The sequence below is a fragment of the Myotis daubentonii genome, chromosome 7 (genome assembly GCF_963259705.1).
Source record: "Myotis daubentonii chromosome 7, mMyoDau2.1, whole genome shotgun sequence".
In the NCBI taxonomy this organism is placed as follows: Eukaryota; Metazoa; Chordata; class Mammalia; order Chiroptera; family Vespertilionidae; genus Myotis; species Myotis daubentonii.
In genome coordinates, this window is record NC_081846.1 from 20,275,438 (window position 1) to 20,300,783 (window position 25,346).

General features: G+C 44.7%; 1 protein-coding gene across 2 annotated transcripts in view; it reads right to left on the reverse strand.

Annotated features, from left to right (window-relative positions):
* Positions 1-25,346, reverse strand: part of MREG (melanoregulin) — a 55,809-nt gene that overhangs the window by 11,536 nt on the left and 18,927 nt on the right. For both annotated transcript variants that reach the window (XM_059703069.1, XM_059703070.1), the window contains exon 2: positions 24,219-24,378. In XM_059703069.1, the coding sequence (XP_059559052.1) occupies positions 24,219-24,378 (160 nt within the window). The remainder of the gene's footprint in view (positions 1-24,218; positions 24,379-25,346) is intronic.

The window sequence follows — 25,346 nt, forward strand, 5'->3', positions numbered from 1 at the left end:
CCTCAAGGCTCAGTGTAAACACCAACACCTCAAGAAGCCTTCACCTTTCTTGCCAGTGGAAAGTAATTGCTTTGTCTTTGAAATTCCTCAGCGCTTTTAAGAAAATTGTTGTAGAGTTATTTTATTTACTGTATAGATGTTACTATATAGGTATTCGTATCATCTCCTTCACTACCGATTGCCGGTTCTGTGGATACAAGAACCTGATTCATCCATGTCTTCCACAGTCTTCTGTAGACAGCAGGTGCTCCAATGGGTCTTCCGAACTCAAATGAATATGACAATTCACATAAAGGCCACATCCTGCCCGTGACCGAGTGCCTATTTCAAATCTAGACAGCAGCACATTGTATTAGAAAAAGCCACTCGGGCTCTAATTCATGTGTGTTCTGGACAAGGCATGTTTATATAATCAAGATATTTTAATGCCCATATTTTGGGGAAACAGAATAAATTCAAGAAAGGTGAAATTGATCAAAATAAAAAAATTCACCTCTTCTACCCAGTGCCTAATCAAGCATCTGCTATTTGAAAAGTACTTTTCACATATGTCTCTTTAAATAAGAATAGATATTGAGGCTGCACTATGGCAGGCGCTGCTCCGGGCACTCTGTATGTGACATCCCAGTCAGAAAAGCAGATGAGATGGGTTCGTGGATTTGTTCCTATAGAGGTGCTAAGTGTGGCACCAGGAGGTTAAATAACTCAACTGAGATATCAGAGCTATTAAGTGGGGAACTTGGAATTTAAACTTAAAGCTGTCTGACTCCATAACCTCCCTCCAGTACACTAAGCTGCATTCAATTAGGCCCAAATATAACCCACTACATTGTCCTTCCCTGTCACCGATGTGGAAACTGGGACACAAAGAGAGAAATGTAACATAACGTGCAGGGATTTTCATTCTAAAAGTGGCTCCTGGCATGGCCACTCAGTCCAGGAGACAAAAGACCCCCTTCTCTGTTCCCTGCTGCCTCTCGCTGACACAGTCCTCTCGGCCCAGCAGCGAGGGGCAGGACAATGCAACCAGATCCCAGTGTAAGGGGCAGGCTGATGAGACTCGAGGGAAAGGAAGGTGAGTCCATTATGCAGAAGCCCAGGGCTTCCTTTAAACACAGCTGGTTCTGAACAGCATCAAGGCCACCTACCCAGGAGGGGCATCCTCTTGCAGGACTATAAAAGCCCATTCTCTGCACCCAGCAGACGTGGTGTGTAAGTGGGAAAGATAGGATTGTGTTTCACTGTTCCTAGACAGGCGGTCCACTCATTAGCCCTCGGCTTCCACCTCAGCCCAAATGGCACAGGATCAAATGACAGCACAGAGAAGCTCAGTGAATTAGAGGATACACAACAGACTAGATGAACCCTGGAGGAGGATGTGGTAGGGAGTGGATGCCAAGAAGGGGTCAGTGCCCAGGGACCTGGCACTTAGGTCCTTGGGGACTCCAGGACCTGGAGGGCCCTCTGTCACCTCCCAACAAGAGTTGCCTTGATTGCTTCTACCCAGACATCTCATCACTCCGAAGCACTCATTCTGAGTAAGGTCTATTTGTTGGTAACTAGGGCCTATGGAAATGAGCCTTTTCAGTTGGGCAGGTCAAGCTCTGATGTGGTTATCTGTCTCCTAGCTTCACCAGACCTACCAATTCAATGAGGTAAAAACAAGCTTTTGGGTTACAGATTCACACCTGCGTCTCCTCCCTTCCGGAGCTATCGACTTGCCCTTTCTCTGAATGCCAGGTGAAGCTGGGCCTAAGTGGGGTTGGCCCCCTGTGCCAACCAGGAGGCCCTGCGTCCCCACCCCAGGTGTTCTGATTCTTAACAGATAATAACGTGACACTTTTCTAAGGTCTCGCAGGTTGGGCAGTTTGACTCTACATACCATGCAGAGCCTCAAACCCCAAACAGCACCCTGGATTCCTTTTGGGAGCAGCTGGGAAAGGCGCATCCATACCCTGGTAGCCAATGCAGCCCCACGGCCCTTTGCAATGCTCATGGGCTTTCACCTAGAACTAGAGCAAGAAAGTTGACCTAGAACAAGTCAAAGGCAAATGCCAAGTAATGCTTTCCCAACTCCCCCGGTTAATTTTTATTCCACAGCTCTGCTGGAGTTGCAGCCAGAGGCCTCTGACCTAATTCTTTATCTGGTTTCAACCAGATTAAGCCAGGGGATAGCTCGCAGCTCCTGCTGGGGAGGTGTGCCAACAATGAGATTTCAAATCAGTTTTGTCTCATTTGTGGAGTTCCAGCCCATGCTTTAGCATTAGAACAAGGGCCAAACTCAGGATGTGATTTGGCTAACACTTCCAGTAGGAAGAATGTAACATTATTATTCCAAATCAATTAGTGGGAACCACCTCAGAGTTCTGCTGTTCCAGTCACCGCAGGGAAGGACAATTTGCTGTTGTCACTAATGGCAAAGGATAATAAGACTAAATTCCTGTGTGTGGAGAGGAAAGGGGGCTGGAATTTCTGGCAAGGTAGAATTAGCCACTTCATTCAATTGCTTAAAGTATGTACCATTGCCCTAACTGGTTTGGCTCAGTGGATAGAGCGTCAGCCTGCGGACTGAAGGGTCCCAGGTTCGATTCCAGTCAAGGGCATGTACTTTGGTTGTGGGCACATCCCCAGTAAGGGGTGTGCAGGAGGCAGCTGATCCATGTTTCACTTTCATTGATGTTTCTAACTATCCCTCTCCCTTCCTCTCTGTAAAAAAATCAATAAAATATACTTTTTTTAAAAAAAGTATGTACCGTGGAAGAAGCCTGGTTCTTCAAAATGCAGAGGCAAGTTTAGATTTAACCATGGATTGAATGAATCAGCATGACATCTCAAAGATCTGGCTTTCCCTTAGCATCTATCCCTGTGCTGGGCAATATGGCAGCCACTGGCCACACATGGCTAGTGAGCCCTTGGAGCATGGCTAGTCTAAATCAAAACACACTATTAATGTAAAAATAGACATTGGATTTTGAAGTCATAGTTCCAAAAAAAAAAAAGTAAACTATCTCATTAACAGCATTTATATTGATTGCATGTTGAAATGATAATATGTTGGATAGATTTGGTTAAAATATATTATTAAATTTAATCTCACCTATTTATTTTTGCTTTTCAATGTGGCTACTAGGAAATGTAAAATTACTTATGTGGCTTGCATTGTATTTTTACTGGGTAGTTCCAATCTAGAGAATACTATACCTAATGGTTTCCTTTCAAAGAGTGGCAAAATCAGCAAAGGAAAGCCTGTTTGGCCAAATTCCACCAGAAAACACTCTTGTTTGGGTCCTTAAGGATTGCAGGTTTTTTTCCAGGTGATAGTATAACAGTGTTTATCTTAGGGTAGGGTTATGTATAGGTGATCTTTTTCTCCTATACTATCCAAATTTTCCACAACGGTGATGTATTTCTTCTGTAACCAAAACAGAAACTTTAAAGTTCCTACGAAGCATTATTTTTACAGCTTCCTTTGTTAACACCACCTAGTATCTAATTACCTCCAAATGGAAGAGTCTACTTATGGGTACTATTGTCACTTGAACTTATTTAAAAAAGTCTTTACTATTTTCTGAATGGCAACCACCGACCTTAGCTCCCTTGATTTCCATGAATTCTGTTAAATTGAAAATCCTGTTGGTGACTTTGCAAGTTCCTGTGTGTGTCCCAGTATTAGGTGAAAACACTGGTCTTCGAGGGTCCACATTTCAGAACCTCTGCCAGCTTCAAAGAAGAAGAGCAAGGGGACAGAGCAAGGCCAAGGTGAGGACCAGAAAGGAGTCCCAGCAGAGGTGTTCTTTTTGGATTGAGGGGAACGAAGGAAGGGCATTCAGTAGAGCCCATCAGAGACACAAACAGGGAGAGAAAGGAAAGAGAGAAATTAAGTTACAATTTGCTTTTATAAACTAACAACCCCAAGATCTGAAAGTTTTCCCTTTTTTAACCCAAATATTATTGTAGTGGTAATCATTTTTATAATTACTCTTCTTGCATTCCTTATCATTAGGGATCCTACTTGCGATTGCTCTTCCTTTACTGGAAAGCTGTCAAATTGGTTATTGAGTAACCCCAGTTCTTTTCATCTTTGCCCCCTTAGAAGGAAGGAGTTAAAAGATCTGGCCCTTGGCCCATTCACTGTGTGTGTGTGTGTGTGTGTGTGTGTGTGTGTGTGTTGGGGGCGGGGGAGGAGGAGGGAGGATAAGCCCCCAGGCAAAAGGAAAGAAGGCAGGTGACCCCATCGAATTTCCTTACCAACTTCCTTGCCAAGAAGAAGAAATCTTATCTACAGAATGCCCTTAGTAAAATGTCTCTGGTCAAAGGATTACTTAGACTCAGGCACCAACATCTTCAGGATATGGCTCCCAGGAGGATGTCACTATACTAAAAAGTAATGAGAAGGTATACCCAATGGAGCTCTTCATAATATAAATTCTCTCTACTGTCTGAAATAACCCAATGAACCTCACACTGACACCTCTAGCATTCAGAGTCAGAGGGGCCTGTCCTGTGGAGGAAGGGGGTCTTAGGAATAAAATCTCAATGTCCCACACCGCTGTCTGCTTCTCAATGGCCTGTGTCTTTGCAAGTATTAGTAACGCTTGATACTGTGTAAGATCTACGACCCTTGTGAATCTGCTTTGTCAATGTGTTTTGCACACCCTACCTCCCTCCCGCATCACTTGACTCCAATTTTATAATTTTCAGTATTTTTACTTTACACCTCTAAAGACAGAGCTGCAAATTAAACCACTTCCGTAATCACACCAAGCACCTCTCCAGCATATTACATCCCTATGAACACAACCCAAAGTCCCGCTGAACCTTCCACAAGAGGAACAAGATGCCTGTCTAGGTCACCTGTCCATGACAGCAGGGTTCCCTTAACAGCTGGGAGTTATTATTGAAGTTCAAGCCTTATAAAACTGTTCTTTACAATTTCAGTATCTCACTCACTGTCCGTTTTCAGTCCCCCACAATCTTCAACTGAGTTTCCAGATGCTGCCTCCCCTGCTCAAATATTTGGGGGGACGTGACCCTAGCAAAGCCTCAAGCATGACATAATGCCACAGCCTCAAGGAAAAATAGCCACTTAAGAGAAAGAAGCCCTGTCATTGCTTGGATGCTCACTGTTTAACACATTGTGTATAATTACTCTAGTCTTTACTGGCTCACAGACACAAGGCTGACCCTTTGCCAAAACAATTAGGACGCTGCCTAGTGAATCCTGAATTCGGCAGCTATTTCCAGTTTTCAAGACCTTTGCCTACCGGTCATCTGCCTGGCTCCTTATCACCATGGCAAACTTGTAGTCAAACGCAGCCCCTAACACAATGTCTGTGCAGCTAAAACCCAGAATGCAAAAGGGAAACAGTGGTACATTTAATACGTTTGGGAATTACGGTGTGTTTTTTTTTTATTTTGACTAACTCACATGTTAGATTATTATGTAGTCATTGTTGGAAAGAAAAATCAATGCTTTGCACCCAAAAATGAAAAGGCTAGTTTCTAATGAGGATTTCTTCTCCCAAAAGGATAATCAGGCAGTGGGTACAGAAAGCCCTCCTCATAGGCGCTGATGATGTGTCCTTTTTGTATAAAAAATTAAATCTGCACAATCAATTGAGCACAAAACCAAAGGCAAAGCTTGGATGATGGCATCAGTCTGAGAGTTCATATTTTAGGGTTTACAAGATATAAAGTCTCTGTCACAACTACTCCCCTTTGTCACTGCAGCACTAGGCAGCCAGACACTATGTAAATGAACGGGCATGTCTGTGTCCCAGTAAAACTGAAGTTGACCATAATTTGTCTAGCAGTGGTTCTCAATCTTCCTAATGCCGTGACCCTTTAATACAGTTCCTCATGTTGTGGTGACCCCCAACATAAAATTATTTCCGTTGCTACTTCATAACTGTAATTTTGCTACTGTTATGAATCGTAATGTAAATATCTGATATGCAGGATGTATTTTCAGGGGTCACGGCCCACAGGTTGAGAGCCGCTGGATGTGGCATGGAGGAAGCCACTCTACCTGTTTTACTCTCAGCAATATCCCCGCCCTTCATTCTGAGCAGAGTGTACGCATCTCATTCAAAGGGCAGGAGTGAGGTCTAGTTAAGTCCTTAGGATGCAGGTGCCCAGGAACATAACACTAATGTTTCTGGGGTTAAAGGTCACGTCACTTCTCCATAATTCACAGGTCTTTAAATATGGAGACTCTTGAGATATGCCCTCTATAGCTCCCTCTGTCAGGTGAGAAAACAGACCCGGAGAGATTGAGTGGTCTTCCAAGGTCACACAGCATATTAGCAGTACGTTCAGGAGATAGTCGCAGAGTTGGGCCCGAACCCCAGGAACCCTGTCTGCTGTGCCATGCTCCTCCTATGAAATAAACATCTGCTTTACTTTCTAAAACCCACTGCCAGAGGCCCAGGTAACAGAGTGAAGTAGATGAACTTTCAAACTTGGAGACTCACTTTTCCAAATGAGAACCCACATGGACCCCAACATAAACTATCTGGGAAAGTGAGGGTGCCTCTCTCCCTCTGCCTGGTCCCTCTCAAAGCTCATGGGACATCTCGAAGAAATCGTAAGGATCAAGGAACCAAGTAGTTCAAATGTGATTTTATTTATCATCTATTATCCTTTAGGGACCTCCTGCTTCTAGTACTCTCCTCCTCTACTTTTTATTCCTGCCCAAATGCGCTGGGCCAACATTGAAGTGCCCCTCTCCCCCAACCTCCCCTGCATACTCTGCAATCAAACTTGTCAGTCCTGGGTCCTATTTCTTTGCAAAACAGATTTGTCCTGACCTACTCATGATGGGTAATTTTTTTGCTAAGGCCCAACCAATCAGTCTCTGATACGAATTAATGTATTATTGCTCCTAGATATCAAATTTGAGTTTTAAAGGGGCCTTTTAGTAGCTCAATCGAGTATTTCTGAAGTTATATTGAGTGGCTTTTCCAAAGGTGCCTGCCGGGCTGCCTGAGATGAGGAAATTTAAGTTTTACGCCTACTTCCACCAGAGCAGTTTTATCAGTGTCCTGGTAGGTTTCATTAGGGGAGATGGGGAAAGGATCCAATTATAACAGAAAAAAAATTTAACGATCACAGACATGCACCAAAGCATTGACCCATGGTCAAGATCTCAGTCACGAGGCCTTGACCACAGAAGCTATTTTAAGGGTGTGTTAAGAACTGTGAAGCATCTGAGATTTGACTCTTTTACAAGCTACCAAGTTCTCCTGCCAAAGTTGCATGGATGCTGGCAAAAAACACAAGACTCCTGGGTCAGAGACAAGGGACCCAGCAATAGCAGATCAGCATGTTTTATGCGAGTTCTCTAAGTCTTGATTCCAACACGGTAATAGAAAGATCCCTGCACATGCAGTAGGCTGCCTTACAGGAGCAGAACCCTGAACTTGGGAAACCTGAACCTGCTACAGTGGGCAATAGCCCTGCCTGTGCTTTGCTCTAGAGAGAGATCTACACCTCCTGAGGCAGTTCACTGTGCAAACATCTTTGAAAAAACTCCCCAGAATGAAGGGCTGACAATGTGCTCTTCTCGCAATATGCCCAGAGACCAAGAGATCCACAGAGAATTATCTCTCAAGGGAAGAGAAGGCCAGGCCTGCTCAGGACTCCCAAGGAATATGAGCTGGGAGTAAAAGGGCCAGAAGTAAAGAATAAATCTTGCAAAGGGACAAATACATATTTTCTACAAAGATGTGCTCAATGCCGAATGCCAGCTCAGTCCAGATTCACCCCTTTAAACTATTCAGCCCCTGGGCCCCATACTTCTTAGAACAAAATTCAGAATCCTCACCATGGCCTACTGGCCTTCATGATCTGGTCCTGGCTAGTATTCCCAGTGGCCCACGGAACAGCTCGCTCCCTCTGCTGCAGCCACGCTGGCCTTCTCGTCGGAATGTCCTTCATAAGGCTCACTCCCTCACCTCTTTCAGATCTCCATTCTCCAGCCCAGAGACACCCTCTGTTCCCTCGTATTGTCTTATTTTCCTTCAAAGTGCTTATCACAACCCACCACATATTAACTTGTTGTGGGTCTCCCCTCAGTAGAATGTAAGCTCCCAGAGGGCAGACCCTTTGTTTACTTCTATGCCCACAGGTCTACATCTGATCACCAAACAAAACAACCATTTTTAATCCTATCAATTGCATGGCTGTCATTATTAATTAAATTATGTCCCCCAAATTCATATACTGAAGTCCTAACCCCCAGGAACCTCAGATTGTGATAATTTTTAAGAAGAAATGGTCTTTATTGGGGTAATCAAGCTAAAATGAGGTTGTCAGGGTGGGCCCCAATCCAATATGACCGGTGTCCTCATAAGAAGGAGGCATTTGCCATGATGAGCAAGGTGTCAGCTGCCATGACTAGTTAAAAACAATACGTAGAGCCAATGGCTATCCAAGCTCAGAGGCAGTCCAGTAGGAAAGCCACACTGAAACATTCCAGTACGTGCTCTCTCTGGCTGCTGTATACCCAGAGCTGCTTTCTAGTCCCCAAACATCACTTTAAAACAACCAACAGATAATAAATGCTATGTCAGGGATGAAAATGTTATGGTGAAGACTGAGGCATGCTCTGCTTCTGAACACTCAACAGTCCAAAGCCAAGGTACATGTGAGCCTCAGCCAGTTCCTCTTCGTCACCAGGTCTAACCCTGTGTGAGCCGTGACAGGCACACACAGACACGCACAGACAGGTGGAAATGTTCTGAGCCAGCAAAAAGAAGCCAAGGGTGGATGAAACCGGCAGAGGGCTGCTTGCTCCCCTCCCTGGTCGTTTTACACAGCCCTGCTCTCGGCTTTCTGCGGCTGGAAGAAGAGTCCAAGGGGACTGCAAACAGGAGAAATAAGAGAGGAAGACCTTTCCAAAGTGGGGCAGAGGGACAGGTGGGGCGAGTGGCATGAAGGGCAGTCAGTGTTTCCATATCAGCTGAGGCTCCACCATCTAGAAGGGAGATCATTGCTCAAATGCCCCTGCCTGGCCTGACCTAACCGCAGCCTGATGGGAAAGACATTGGGCACCCCCAGTTAGCTTATATATTCTTGGGTCACTCAAAGATGTGCTCAATGGCGACTGCCAGTTCAGTCCAGATTCACCCCTTTAAACAGTTCAGCCCCTGGGCCCCACCAAATCCTTAGGGATAAGAAAGGGTTTAGCTCATCCATTGCCTTCACTTCCACCCTCCCTGTCCCTCTCCCAGGAATATTGGACCTCGAGCTTCTAGCAGTGTTTCCAAGGTAATGAGGCTGCTCTGACCCCAATTCAGGAAAGACCAAAGCCGCAATGACAATATATTGGGACGTATCTGGAGGCCCAGCAAAGAAGAGCACTGAGCTGAGCTGGCCTCTCTGCTCAGAAAACCTCTCCTCTTCCTCATATTTCATCAATTACAATGAATTTAAGTTCACAAGATCCTCTTTCAAACCACCCAATGAATTCCTCAAAACCAGAGGAATTGTCCAAATACCTGCTTCTGTTTAATTTCCAGTGGAACTGAGCCTACTCAGAGTAAATAGACATTACCTGGATAAAAAGGTGGAGAGGAAAGGTTAGGGATGGGATCCTCAGGGGGGAGAGCCAGGCTTGGTGAGGAGCCAATGAAGGGGATGTGGGCAGAGGGTCACATGAAAAGAACTGTGGAGAGGCTTGCACAGCTGAGGGGAGGGGAGGGGGGCCGAAGGCAGGGAGAAGGGTTCTGCGTGTGAAGGCTGCCCTTCTTGCTGGTCCCAATACATCCTGGGGTGGCTCAGTCCTACCCCAAATAGTCTACTTCATCCACACATCACCTACTCCCTCCAGGCTTCTGCCTGGAGAGGCAAAGGGAAAATGACTTAAGAGTGTGCCCCATAGTTATTCCCATTAGAAAAAACACAGAAATCTCACTGACTTCCGACGGATAACAGTATATGTGGTAGAAGACGACAGAGAGCATTTTTTAACTCTATTTTTGCATATTGCCAAGGTTGGGTGGAAAGAGTAGACACCCTTGCCAAAACTGGTTTGGCTCAGTGGATAGAGCGTAGGCCTGCGGACTGAAAGGTCCCAGATTCGATTCCGGTCAAGGGCATGTACCTGGGTTGCGGGCACAATCCCCAGTGGGAGATGTGCAGGAGGCAGCTAATCGATGTTTCTCTCTCATCAATGTTTCTAACTTTCTATCTCTCTCCCTTCCTCTCTGTGAAAAATCAATAAAATATATTTAAAAAAAAAAAAAAAAAGAGTAGACACCCTGACCAGACTTCGGTCTGAGGTCTCTCTCTTCTTGCAAGCTGCTGCCATTTCTATTCCAAGCTCCTCGGAATCCCCCAAGGAGTGATTTGCTGGAAAAGAAATGGTGCAAATGGATAAGAGATCCCATCCCTGAAGCATGGCCTGTGTGCAACAAGAAATTCAACTACAGTGGATTCTTACGATCACCACGTGTACTTGGTTTCAAAACTTTCTGGTAAACTTACCAAAGATGTTAAAAAAAGAAAAAGTAAAAATAAAAAGAAAGCTTGAGCAGACTGAAGTGTAGTCAGCCATATGACTGAAGAAAAATTTTGATTGTCTATGAAAGGCTGCCTCTGCCATGCTCCACCCTTGTGACTTGCCCAATAACTGGCCGAGTTCATGGGCACCAGAACCTGGATCTTCTGGTTCTTGGTTGAAAAACACGATGCTGTAGCCCAAAGGCACATTTCCCATGTGTTCATGGCCTTTTACTGCAAAACATTTTATTTATAGACGAAGGAATGAGGTTAATTTGGACTCAGGTCCACTGAAATTCACTCCAGGTCAAGTGCTTTAATAACTATGACAACAGCAACGTGGTAAAAGAGCCGGATGTGAGTTGACCTCATATAACTTGTAGTTAAAACATGACAAGTATTTCTGGAGGGCTGACCCAGTCTGTACTCATGAGCCACATGGCCTGCCTCTTGGGTTGCAAAACCATCAAAGGGCACAGCTCACTCCTGCACTGTAAATGGAATGATCATGTGTAACAATTATGGGACTACAGGTAGCTGGGGATGGGGCACCCGAACAGAGGGACAGTTTCATATCAAGAAAACTACAGTGTCTTTCCAGAATATCTTGGGGGTTTGAAGTCTGAGAAGCAGCAGACCTGGGCCCTCATCAGAACTGGATGGGTGCTACCATTTTCCCCATGTGCTCAGTCCAAACCAGAAAGCAAGCCAAGCTGCTCTTAGAGACAATGCCTCATCAGCCCTCTGAGGTGCCCCAGCTGAACACTTCGGATCAAGAAGTCCCATTGTTTCCAGGGCTCTCGCAGCCTCGGTGCAATTAAGAGCCACTTTCAGTTATACTGAGAGGAGCAAGCCCGACCAGAGGAAGGGGCGGGGCGGTGGCTGAGAGCAGGGGGTGGTGAAGAAGCCCACAAATGCGGCTCTTTCATTACCATATGAATTCTGTCCCAGAGGAAGCCAGCTCTGCAGAAAGGGCCTGATTTATCAGAAGACCACTGACCGAGCTCCAGAGAAAGAGCCTGATTCATCAGGAGACTCTCACAACCTTGAAAAGATAAATACCCACTCTCTGTTTTTCAAGCTTTCTGCCTCAGTTCCTTCAGGCAGGATTCCTCAAAGTTTGTTCCAGCTCCTCCTAAACTAACTTCCATATTTTCTCTCTCTCTCTCTCTCTCTCTCTCTCTCTCTCTCTCTCTCTCTCTCTCTCTCTCGTCTCCCACTCTCCCCTTCCCCTTTCTCCAGCACACCCACAGTAAAACAAAGCCAAACCTTTAGAAAGATGCTGGGAAACAGCCACCAGAGTGTGCTGCAAAATAAAAGCGAGATAATTTTAGTTTGTATGAAGTATATGTATAATGAAGTAATAATACATGCATAGGATCTAAAATTCATTTTAAACAGAAGTCCAGGGTATTAAAAGCTTCTGTCCTCCTCTCTTAACTCCCCAGCAGTCACCCTGGCTCACAAGTTCATAGGTAGCCTCCAGAAATTTTATTATACTTTTAGATAGATGGGCTATCTTTTACACAAATGGGATAGTGCTATACAGACCCACTTAGGAAGAGATCATAACTATCTTTCCAAGTCAGTTCCTATAAATCCTACCTCATTATTTTTTAAGCTATATAGCATCCACTAGTATAGCTTTTTATGATATATTTAACCAGTGCTTTCATTGAATATTTTTCTTTCCAGATTTTTAATTTTCCAAGTGATACTACAAATAGCACATATCTTTGTTTAACCATGTGAGACCATCCACAGGATGAAATGCCAGCAGCAAAACTGTTGGGTGAGTTGGTTTTCTTTCGATTCCATATTTAGACTACACCTTACAAAGAATTTCAAGCTGGTGAAAGGAGCCAAAGTGACTGATGGGGAAGCAAAAGAGCTATTTTGATCACAAGGGATACCATTCTGGGGTAACCACTTCCCGTGGGTTCACTTGTGTTGCAGCCAAGAGCAAAACATAGCTCTTGACTGAATGCTGGCACAGTCCCTTCAGACAGAGATTCCTCAAAACTCAATAGCCTCATTAGCTTCTGTGCCCTCAGTCCAGCTATATCTATATATATAAAAGCTTAAGCAACCATCGCAACCGAACGGACAATCCAACAGGCTGTGTGGGGCGACTAGGCCGGCAGGGGGATCAGTGAGGGGCGACCAAACGACTGAGCAGCAGGCTGTGTGGGGTGACCAGGCCTGTAGGGGGGTCAGTGAGGGGCAACCAAATGACCGAGCAGCAGGCTGCGTGGGGCAACCAGGCCAGCAGGGGAGTTAGTGAGGGGTGACCAAATGACTGAGCAGCAGGCTGTGTGGGGCAACCAGGCCCGCAGGGGGGGCAGTTGGGGGTGACCAGGTCAGCAGGGGGGGCAGTGAGGGGCAACCAGGCTGGCAGAGGGGTCAATGAGGGGTGACCAGGCCGGCCGGGGGGGACAGTTGGGGGTGACCAGGTCAGTGGGGGGGCAGTAAGGGGCGACCAGGTTGGGGGGAGCAGTTAGGGGTGACCAGGCTGGCAGGGGTGGGGCAACTGGGGACAACTAGGCCAGCAGGGGGTGCAGTTGGGGGTGACCAAGCCAGCAGGGGGGGCAGTTAGGGGCAATCAGGCAGGCAGGCGGTGAGCAGTTAGGAGCCAGTGGTCCCGAATTGTGAGAGGGATGTCCCAGATTGGAGAGGGTGCAGGCTGGGCTGAGGGGACAAGCCCCTCCCACCACACAAATTTCGTGCACTGGGCCTCTAGTATATTAAATAACAGATCAGAAAAATGAATGTGCCTTCAGTTGGAAAAGTGTGGCTCTCTATGGGCCCAGATATGACATTGTTATTTGATTGGGAAAATAATGTCAAGAGGTCTTGTGGGAGAAAATGGGTAGTAGGACTTCCTGAGTCTTGACATGAGTTAAGCTCTATTTGCAAAAATCTGTGTGTTCCACTCAGACTGTGATGTTTAGAGATTCCTACCTTCCCTTCCTAATTGGCTGGATCTGGTTGAGTATCTGCCTAGCCTCTCATAAAGTTGTCTTTATTTGAAATACCTTCCTTGATCTCAGCCCCAGATTCACCCCATATCACATTACTCTGAATTTCCCCTGCTTCCGCATGCTGCCTGCCTCCCAAATCCCTCCTTGTGCCCAGTGCCTGGGGGTGATGTTCAGAAATCTCTATCTACCACCATCAAGGGTCAGGGTGTCCCAACCAAAGACAGGGATAGCTTTATACTGGAGATGAACGCACCAGACATCATATCTGGAAGACAATGGTGGTTAGCATAGTATATGAAAAGTACTTCAAGAAGCACCTGGTATGCAATAAGTGCTCCATAAGTGTCAGTTGTCGCTGTTCTTGTCTGATTCCTTTTCACCAAGCCACTGTCCACTATAATCACTGGCTTCCCTTATAGAATTTACTATAGGGGAGAGACTGCACTGACCTGTCAGGCTCATGGCCCACCAGATGGTTCCATGCATTTGAGTTTATATAGCAGTCTCTTGAGAATTTGGTGAGTGTTAGTAAAATCCTCTGTGGTGTTTAATTTTGTGTGTCAACTTGATGGGGCCACAGTGTCCAGATAATTGGTCAAACATTATTATAACTATTTCTGTGAAAGTGCTTGTGAATGAGATGAATATTTAAATTGGTACACTGCAAGTAAAGCAGATAACCTTCTATAATGTGGCTGAACCTGACCCAATCACTTGAAGGCTTTAATGCAGCGGTTCTCAACCTGTGGGTCGTGACCCCTTTGGCGGTCGAACAACCCTTTCACAGGGGTCGCCTAAGACCATCCTGCATATCAGATATTTACATTACGATTCATAACAGTAGCAACATTACAGTTATCAAGTAGCAATGAAAACAATTTTATGGTTGGGTCACAACATGAGGAACTGTATTTAAAGGGCCAGAAGGTTGAGAACCACTGCTTTAATGGAACAAAGACTGATCTCCTTTGAGCAGGAAGTAATTCTGCCAGCTGTCTGCCTTTGCACTTGAACTGCAACTCATCCCTGACTCTCCAGCCTGTTGGCTTCCTCCATCAGATTTCAGATTCACCAAGCCTCCACAATTGTGTGAGCCAATTCCTGAAAAGAAATATCTCTCCATAGATGACTGAAAGGCTGATAGACAGATGATGGGTAGATAGATTATAGATAGACAGACAGACAGACAGACAGACAGATAGATAGATCCTATTGGTTTTCTTTCTCTGAGAACCCTAATATACGCCCCCCTAAGTTCAAACAGCTTTAGGTTCCCTGAGAAAATCAAGTTCAGAAACCGACATAGCTGCTCATGAGATCTTGTGCAGAAGTGATATCACCCGTGGTATTTGCAAGCCTGTGAGCTTTGCATGAACAACCAACTAGCCTTCCTCAGGGACATATCCATCATGTTGACCTAAGAATAAGTTGTGAAACTGGAAGTGTGGATTCTTACTATGATGAAAGTGGAAATTCTAACTTAATGGCAATATCAACCACTGACTTCTCATACCGAATTAAGAAGTGGGATATTTAAAAAGAACAGAAAAGAGTTTCCTATATCCTTTACATGAAATTAACATCAAGTCTAAAAAATATTAGTCTTTTAGATATATAAAGAACTGACAACACACTAATTCCAAATCAAATCTGCTTGATTTAACATATGACATCAACTACTAATAAAACAAACCTATTAATACATATATCAGGCATATTTGAGCTTTTGTTATAACAAATCATCAACTACATAAGAAAATATTTGACAAATGTATTTGAATAGCCTAGATACCTTTGTAGAAACAATTATACATTGGAGTTTTCTTACAGAGAAATCTCTAAGATGGACAGTGTCTTACATCTTTTCTATAAAGTTCTATGACTATATGCTTATTTTACTACCTGGTTGCTCCTACTCACATTTAAAATAAAGAACAAAGAAAATAATTCAGCTATATCTGTTCTCAATCCTCAGAACCTTGTAGCTTTCTATCTCCATTCCATCATCAAAGGCATTGAACCCAAGTCAGAAGCTCATTTCTGCTTGAACACTATAAAGAAAAGTCGCTTCACCTCTTTGTGTGTGTCTTTCTCTTTAACACATAGTCCATCAAAAGACTACCGTGAGAAGTCAGGTAGTGCATATGGAAGGCACCATGACTGCACAATACACAGACATCTCTGGTGGTCTCATTTGTTCTAGGAAAAAACCAAAGCCAATGCTGAAATGGGTGACTGGAGGCTTAACTTGATATTAATCCCTGATTTTTCAAATTTATAAGTAGTCAACTATAATTTTTCAAAAGTTTGAAGCATCTTTATGGTTTCAGTTTCTTCTGAGGCCCAATTGGTTTATTCAAGTTGTAAAAAAAAAAACACTAATGGAAAGATACAATTCCTGTCTCCTTCTGGAGATTCCCACCATCACGAGCACAAAAACTCCGGAAGCTCAGAGGTGCAGTGGTTTGTTGCTGTGACTGTGACGTTCTGGATATGAAGGAAGTCAGCCAGCTTCCTGCCCTTTTCCTACAGACAATGCATTTTCCTGGAGGTACCCAACTTGTTCGTCTCCTCTTCCACTGATGTACCCATCAGTACTCTCAAGGTACATAGTGTAGTGGTTTTCATGTATCTTTCTGGGGCCCAGGGAAAGGAGGACAGGGTCTAAAGAACTGTAAAAGAAAGAGGCCTGGCCATTACACTTTAGTATATGGACACCCAGAAGAACAAAAGAGAACTTGGTTCCCCCGGGTTTTCTGTTCTCTCCATTTCCCTTCCACGACCACGTCTCTCAGAGGAAGGCTCTGCCAGACCAGACATCAGCCTATTCCAGGTTTACCTACATCCCTAATGTGGGTGTTCAGTGGTGGTGAATGGCCCACAGTTTCAACTGTATCTACTCTATGTTGATGTGAAAACTGGTCAATTTGGAGCCATCAGCTGTTTTATTGACTTACCAATTTGGAGGTCAAGAAAGGTGATCTTAATAACAAGTGTTGGTGAGGATGTGGAAAAATTATAACTTGTGCATTACTGGTGAGAATGTAAAAATGATGCAGCCACTGTGGAAAACAGTATGGTGGTTCCTCAAAAAATTAAACACAGTATTACCATATAATCAAGCAATTCCACTTCTGGGTGTATACCCAAAAAAGTTGAAAGTAGGGACTCAAATATTTGCACACCCATGTTCATAGCAACATTACTCACATTCGCCAAAAGTGGGAAGAAGCCCAAGTCCATCGATGGATGAATGAATAAATGATATGTTGTTTATATATACACAATGGAATATTATTCAGCTTTAAAAAGGAAGGAAATTCTGACACATGCTACAACATAGATGAACCTTGAGGACATTATGCTAAGTGAAGTGAGCCAGTCACACAAGAGATAAAACTGTATGTACCTAAAGTAGTCAAATTCATAAAAAGAGTAGAAATGGTGGTTACCAGGGGCTAGGGGCAAGCGGTATTGGGAAGTTATTATTCAATGGGTAAGGAGTTTTAGTTTGGGAAAATGAAAAAGTCCCAGAGATGAATGGTGGGCACAGCCCTGCCAACAATGTGAATGTACTTAATGCCATTGAACTGACATTTACTAATGGTTAAAATGGTAAATTTTACAACTGAAGAGAGAGAGAGAGAGAGAGAGAAAGAGAGAGAGAGGTGATTGGATAACCCAATTTGTCGAGGGCAGTTCCAATTTATATCTTTGTCCTAGCACACATGATATTTATTAGCACCCCTTTTCTCAGTTAAGACCTGTGACTGTGTCCCAAACTGAACAATAAATAGTGTGATCACCCTAAGATTAAATAACTATGGAATGCCATTTAGCTAGAACATGGCAGAGGTATGACTCTCATCCCCAAATCTGTCTAATGCCAAAACCTATGTCATCACCCCCTCACATCATTGAATATCTAATGACTTCCCCCTTGTTTCTATATCAAGTTTTCCAATATTTATTGTCTCAACTCTGCTTACATAAAGCTCTGACAGATTACCCACCTACTAAGAAACATTGATTATTTGAGGAATCCTGCCAGGAGGGACTGATTATTTTAATATCAATATTCAGAAATATAACATACTTAAGGGTTGGGGTGGGCAAAGGGTAGAAACAAACATCAGACAAACATAATGTCTTCCCATGTGGTACAATGGACTTTTGTACTCCAAGTAGTGCCTGAGGTGTTTAAAATTCCTAAAGCAATGGCATCTGAAGTACCTTGCATGCATGCCCAACACCGGTAGACACTAAATAAGCACCAAAGTCACTCTGTGATTTGGTTCGCACAGGGTGAGCAATGGTCAAGACACAGACCAAAGTGTCCATTCGACGCAGAAAGTCAACATCCATTTAGTAACTTTGTTTTTTTACTAAAGGATTCCACTGAGGCTTTTTCTAAGCTCATTAGAGAGACTAGGGCAGTGTTTCCAGCCATAGAGGCTAAGTTATACAGACTAAGTTAGGATCCCGATCCTCCCATTCATTTCATCCAACACCATGTAGACAACTGGAAGCCTCACTCTTATGTGTCCAAATGCCTCATTCATAGGCTTTCTGTGAGGATTCAGTATCTGGCTGGACAGCATGCAGGACACTGCCTAGCACACAGCACGATACTCAATGAATATTGTTACCACAAAACAGGTTAGGGTCACTTGATTCTCAGATCCTAATAAGGGTTTTTATTCTCTTCCCTCTAACCAAAACTGTCACTAGCAGAGTAAAATAAAGAATGGTTGCATTCAACAATCCAGGTCATCTGGAACCCAGAGGCAAAGGCCTTGGGAGGGACCCAGAATTATCTAGAGAATCACTTCACTTTTCCACTGTTATTTTGCTCCTTCGTGCTTGGTATAAAACCTGCAGTCCTGCCCCTGCACTGGCCAATGCCCACACACTTGTAGAGAAATCCAATGGCCCTAGCAAAGCAGGACTTGTCCAGCATGTGGAGAGCAAAGACAGCAATGCAGAGTCTAACTGGATTATCACATCTCCATGCTTCAGTTATGTGGCTGGTACATCTTCTACCCTCTCCCACTTCCTCACGTCCTCCCACCTAACATCCCAGTTAACTCTGTTTTATCCCTTCTTTTAATACTAGGGATGTGACAGGCCACATGTATAATCCAGACACTGCAAACAACCCTAGAAAGGTTTGCTGCTACTTTAAACACTTTGTAGGAACTGTTTACAATGCCTGGCAACACTCCAGCCAGCAGGGAGGCCTGACACACAGAAGTAAACTGTACATTGTAAACCAGGAATGTTCTATGTTTTTGCCTCTATCGTCTTAAAAAATAACAGCATGTGGCTGTTCCCCAGGGTTCAGCACAGTGTAGTTCTCACAGGTCACTCCAGCCCCACAGCATCTGGTGCTCCCGCAGACCTTCATTGCTCAGTGACAGGGAGACAGGCCCTCGTCATGGAACTACATACACTTCTGAGCATGTAATGATATAATCATCTTAAAAACAGACATGGAATTTCTATCACCGATAATGCCAAATAGACATCACCTATTTTGAACCAGACGGTGCTTTGGTTCAGTATTTATGAGAACAATTTGATTCTTAGCATTTATTTTCTTAATCAGAAATGTAATCAGCAGAGTAAAAATGTTGACGCCACACACAAAGTCCTAAAAGGAACCATTATGGAACCATCAGAGGAGACACCAATGAACATAGGTCAGAGACCAAACACTAAACAAAGTGAAGAAGGGATGGAAAGGAGAAAGATGAAACATCTCAGAGCTAATAACACAGAAGCCCGGAGCAGGAGTCTAACCGGTGGCAATCAGCATGGAAAACCATAACTTAGGGAAGGGAATACTTCCTGAAACAAGGTCAGGATCCTCAAACCAAACTCAGCTCTCACTCCCCTGGGGTGAGAATGCCTTTCCTAGCACTGGCATCAGCAAGTCACAGAAACGGGCTTTGGACACACGTTGCTCATGTGTGGCAAAATGGACACTGAATCTCAAATGCTATCTGTTCGTCTCTTACAATTTCATTCATGGTGCTCATTATATATTATGTCTCTGGATTCACAAGGCCTAGATTCAAATCCTAACTCCACACTTTCAGCTGTGTGGCCTTGGACAAGTCCCTTCAAAGAGAAATAACGGTGCCTACCTCACTGGGTTGTGAAAAGGACATAGTTAATATATGTAAAGTAGTTGAACAGTACCTGGCACTGTTTTCACTATTATTAATATCTTGGAGGACAAGATCTTTCCATTTGGTTAAATTATTTACACAAATAAATAAGGTGCGTTGACATTTCACTAAGCATTATTAAGCTCCCTAGAACAGAGTGTGTTAGGTGAAGTACAACTGGCTTAATGAGAATGAACATAAGAAGAATGATTTAGTGCCATGACTTTGAGGTTGTTTACTATTGCTCAGTCAAATTAAAGTATTTTACATCATTCAAAGACAAGAGCAACAATTTTTCCACTACTTGGAGGCCTGCAAATGCATTATTTCTTCTGCTAAAAATCCGTTTTCCATTAGCTTTTGAAGGCTTGTGTAAATGAAAAGTGGATTCTATTAGATTAAAGTAATGTTCCTCTTTACATTTTCTGACACTGCAAGTTACTTTTAAGTTCACTCTCCCATGTGTCTTATGATTTTTTTTTCAATTTAGGAAAACACTGCAAATTCAGCCTTATCTGTTTGTCACCCTTCCTCCTCCAGCTTCAGATTCAACAGGGGAAAATAAGTAGCACACACACTGTTTTGAAATTATTTTTCATTTTTCAGAGAAATCCAAATATGGATGTTCCTGGGTTCTTCCATGCTATTGCTAGTTAAGGAAAAGCATAATGTTCAGTTTTCCTTAATACCTTGCTTGAGCTTCCAAACTGCATTGTGCAAAATATCTAGGGTTCCTTGCTCCTAGGTAGAATTTATTTTTCTTTCAGAACTAAAATCCTCTGTTTTATTAAAATTTGTACCAATTTCATCCTGGGTGGGAAAGGATATCAGCAATAATAATAGATATGGAACTTATTCAAATTTGAACACCTCATGTAACTTGTAGTTAATACATGACAAGTATTTCTGGAGGGCGGACCCAGTCTGTACTCATGAGCCACATGGGCTGCCTAAGGAGCAGCTTCCCGCTTCCACCTTCTAAATTAACGGTGAGTTCAGTTTTCAATCACACTGCACATAATATAAGCAGTGGTAATCCTTGTTATAAATGTTCCCTATTGATCAGTATTTTGTTTAGCTAACTTTTTTTTCTTTAATATGAGCCTATCATTTTAAAATCTGGACATTTTATATGCAAATCTGTATTTTCAGCTTCTCCTAAAACCAAAAGTCCTGGCACTTCCGAGTCCACATTCTCGGCATGGCACACAGCTATCTGGAGCTCAGTAGCTGCTCCCCTTACACACAGTGTGAACTCCCAATGCTATTCAGTTCTGCCCCCCTAACGTGCTTTTCATAGGTTCCTCCAAGAAGGAAGCATTGTGACTTTTCCATTTTAAATGCACATATTCTTTGGTCCAGAAAAAATGATGGAGGGTCATGCAAGTACACATGCATATCCACTGTGGCATTACTTCTGAAAGCAAAAACCATAAATCAACCTAACCATCCATAGGGACTGGTTAATTAAATGATGATAAACCCATCCAAGAGAATCCTAGAAGGCCCTCAAAAGCAATAAGGTAAACCTAAGCATCTTGAAATGAAAAAAATGTCCAAAATATATTGTTAGGTGGGGAAAAAGCATGGTTCATAAGAGTCTACGATGTATCATCCCATCTGTGGGCAAAATGAATAGAACTATTAATATATGCTTTTATATGCATTTCAAATTTGAAGAAGAAAATATAAGAACATTTTAAAACCATGTGTCTATCTATATATATAAAAGGCTACATATAAAGCTCTCGCTGGTGCCAATTGTACGCGTGTGTTTCGATCTGTCATTGTCTATCATGAATTTGTTTGACACTTCTATTATGGAGAAAGGGCAAATAGCGATATTAAAATATTTTTTTTCTAATTAATTTCCTTTCAATGTGCACAAACCTGTGTACCAGGACACTAGTGTTATATAATATTATAATACATATACATATATTTACAAAATATCAACACTAATAAAAGAGAAAAATGGTAATTGGCGTACGAGCTACCTTTTTCATTGGCTAATCAGGGCTATATGCAAATTAACTGCCAACTGAGATGGCAGTTAACTGCCAACAAGATGGCGGTTAATTTGCATATGTAGGCACAATGCAGGGAGGCGAAAGGGAAAGCAGGAAGAAGCCCCCTGCCACTGACAGTGATCAGAAACCCAGGGGGGAGCTAAGAGCTGGGGGGCAGGGCAAAGGCGGCCCCGGGGCCGCCTTTGCCCTGCCCCCCAGCCATGATCGGAGAATCAGGTGCCTTTTCCGCCCTGGCCAGTGATAGCAGGAAGTAGGGGTGGAGCCAGTGATGGGAGCTGGGCACGGTCGAAGCTGGCAGTCCCAGGAGCTAGGGGTCCCTTTCCTGGGCCTAAAGCAAAGCCCACGATCGTGGGGCCGCTGCAGCTGCAGGTCCCCGCTGCCCGGGCCGAACGCCTAGGCCAGAGGCATCAGGCCTGGGCAAGGGGCCGATCCTGCGATCGGAGGGTGATGGGGGTCAACGCCTGAGGGCTCCCAGTATGTGAGAGGGGGAAGGCTGGGCTGATGGACACTCCCCCCCACACACACACCCAGTGCAAGGGGATCAGCGGAGCAGCGAGGCCTCCCGGCACCGGCATCAGTGTGACAGGGGGCAGTGCCCAAACCCCCTGAACCCCCTGATGGCCCTGCGGCTCTGTGTGCGACAGGGGGCGGGGCCACAACCTCCCTATCCGCCCTGCTCTGTTCGGGACAGGGGAAGGCGCCCCAACCCCCTGATCAGCCCTGCTCTGTGCCTGATAGGGGGGAGCTCCCCAACCCCCTGATCGCTCTGCGGCTCTGTGTGTGACAGGGTGCAGTGCCCCAACCCCCTGATCGGCCCTGCTCTGTGTGTGACAGGGTGTGGTGCCCCAACCCCCGCCCCCCCCAACGGGTCCTGCTCTGTGTGTGACGGGGTAGAGCCATAACCTCCCCTTCGGCCCTGCCCTGAGTGTGAGAGTGGCGGCGCCCCAACCCCTCTGATGGGCTCTGCTCTGTGAGTGACAGGGGCCAGCGCCCCAACCCCCTGATTGGCCCTGCTCTGTGCGTGACAGGGGGTTGCGCCGCAACCTCCCCATCGACCTTGCCTTGAGTGTGACAGGGGGCGGTGCCCCAACCCCCCAATCGGCCCTACCCTGAGCGTGACTGAGGGTGGCATCGCAACCTCCTGATCCTCCCTGCTCTGTGCATGACATGGGGCGGTGCCCCAACTCCCCAAATGGCCCTGCTCTGAGCCCGACCAGGGGCTGCACCTAGGGATTGGGCCTGCCCTCTGCCACCCGGCAGCAGGTCTAAGCCAGCAGGTCGTTATCTCCCGAGGGGTCCCAGATTGGGAGAGGGCATAGGCCGGGCTGAGGGACCCCCCCCCCTCCCCGAGTGCACAAATTTTTGTGCACCGGGCCTCTAATATATATATATATATATATATATATATATATATATATATATATATATATATATATATATACCGTGTGTGTGTATATATACATATACATATATATTGCATTTTAAAAAGGAACACCATGAACAGAGATATTTCAAATTATTTTATGTATAACTATCATCACGTCTTCATATTATTTATTCGATAGTCTGTCTTGGTTACAGAGTTTCTCTAGAGGTAGGTTTGACTTCATTTCTTAGGCAAGGAGAAGAACAAGGCTTCTGGATGGCTCCTCACACAGGTCCAAGAATAACACAGAAATGCCACTAAGAGCCACTTTGGAGCTGTGTCTATTCAGAGTACTTTGTAGCCCATGTTGCCTCCTCTACTACCTTTTCAAAAGTGAAGACAAACGGGGTAGAGACACAGGAGTTCCCCAGAGAGAGCTGCCAGGCTCAGCTCCAAACACCCCTTTAAGCCCCTGCCACATGCGCATACGCCCTGGGGATGGGGGCAGGGGAGAAAGAGGTGTACGATATATGCAATATGGCCCTATCGCTGTTACTGCTTTGGGCAGAGTCGGGGAAGAAGAAGAAAAGAGAAGGATTAGCTCTATTCTCACCAGCAGAAACCCCAACTGGGAAAGGACTGGCTCTTCCCATTAATGAAAGAGAAAACAAGGCCATGCATTCCCATCCATGCAAGCCTTGTCACAAAAATCATCTCAAATTTGGCAGATACGCTATTGTTTGATCAACTTAAGGAGATCTAAATGGAAAAATAATAAAACTGCTTTTCAGGCCCCACTAATGGAATTGGTGATAATGCAAAGTACACTCTAACCTTCAGTGTGACTCTTCTGACTGTGGCTTGCTGAACACCTGGAAAGGTGCGAGATGGACTATCTCTCTTATTTACCTTCGGGCCCTTCTTGCCATGCTGTTTCTGTACTATGGTAATTGGTCTCATTAAGGTCATAATGAGATATCAGTCTTATCGGCTTACCAAGCAGGCCTACCAAGGCCAACTATAGTTAGCAACTATAGTCTGTTAAAATGCCTTCAGGTTAAATTTTTCATCCTTCATTCTTTAACTTCAAGCTGGTTTTCTCAGTCATTGCTGTTTTTACTGGACATTGTCATCTGCATAAAACAAGATCTCAAAAAGTGCTTACCTCTGAATCTTTGGCCTGCTGATTGCGAACGACTATCAAATTGTACAGGATTCTGTCATCGTCCGCCTCTGTGTGGGACACATCGTGAGGCATACTCCACAAATTCTTTTCATCATCCCTTGCCAGAGTTGCTCCAAATGAAGAATATGGGTTTTTATTACTGTGGTATTAAAAAAAAAAAGGTGTATGAGGGCTTTATAATATATATAACATATACATCATAGGTATGCAATGTAATATAAATAAATAGTATATCCTATATAATAAAAGCCTAATATGCTAAGTGTCCAGTCGTCTGATCATCTGTTCAACCAATCAAAGTGTTATATGCTAATGATATACTAAGGCCACTCAACCGCTCACTATGACATGCACTGACCACCAGGGGGCAGACAGTCGACTGGTTGACTAATTGCTATGATGTGCACTGACCACCAGGGGGTAGACACTCCAACTGGTAGGTTAGCTTGCTGCTGGGGTCTGGCAGATCAGGGACTGAGCAAGATGGGCCAGACACACAGTCCCTCCCCAGCTGGCCAACCTCCCGCATCCTTCCTAGGCCCTGATCATGCAGTGGCGGGGTCCCTCAGCCTGGCCTGCACCCTCTCACAATCCAGGACCCCTGGGAGGATGTTGGAGAGCTGGTTTCAGCCCGATCCTGCTCAACGCAAGAGCTGCCCCCTAGTAGTCAGTGTGCTCCCACAGGGGGAGCGCTGCTCAGCCAGAAGCCGGGCTCACAGCTGGCGAGCACAGCAGTGGTGGTGGGAGCCTCTCCCGCCTCTGTGGCAGTGCTAAAGATGTCCAACCAACAGCTTGGGACCTCCCCCGAGGGTTCCTGGACTGTGAGAGGGTGTAGGCCAGGCTGAGGGGTTCCCGCCCCCCCGCCCCCGCCCAAGTGCACAAATTTTGTGCACCAGGTCTCTAGTATTATATAATATGTAATGTAATATATAAATGTATATTTCTAAAAAAGAGATATAAAATGTCTCTAATAGCCCTGATCGGTTTGGCTCAGTGGATAGAGCATCGGCCTGGAAACTGAGGGGTCCCGGGTTCGATTCCGGTCAAGGGCATGTACCTTGGTTACGGGCACATCCCCAGTAGGGGGTGTTCAGGAGGCAGCTAATC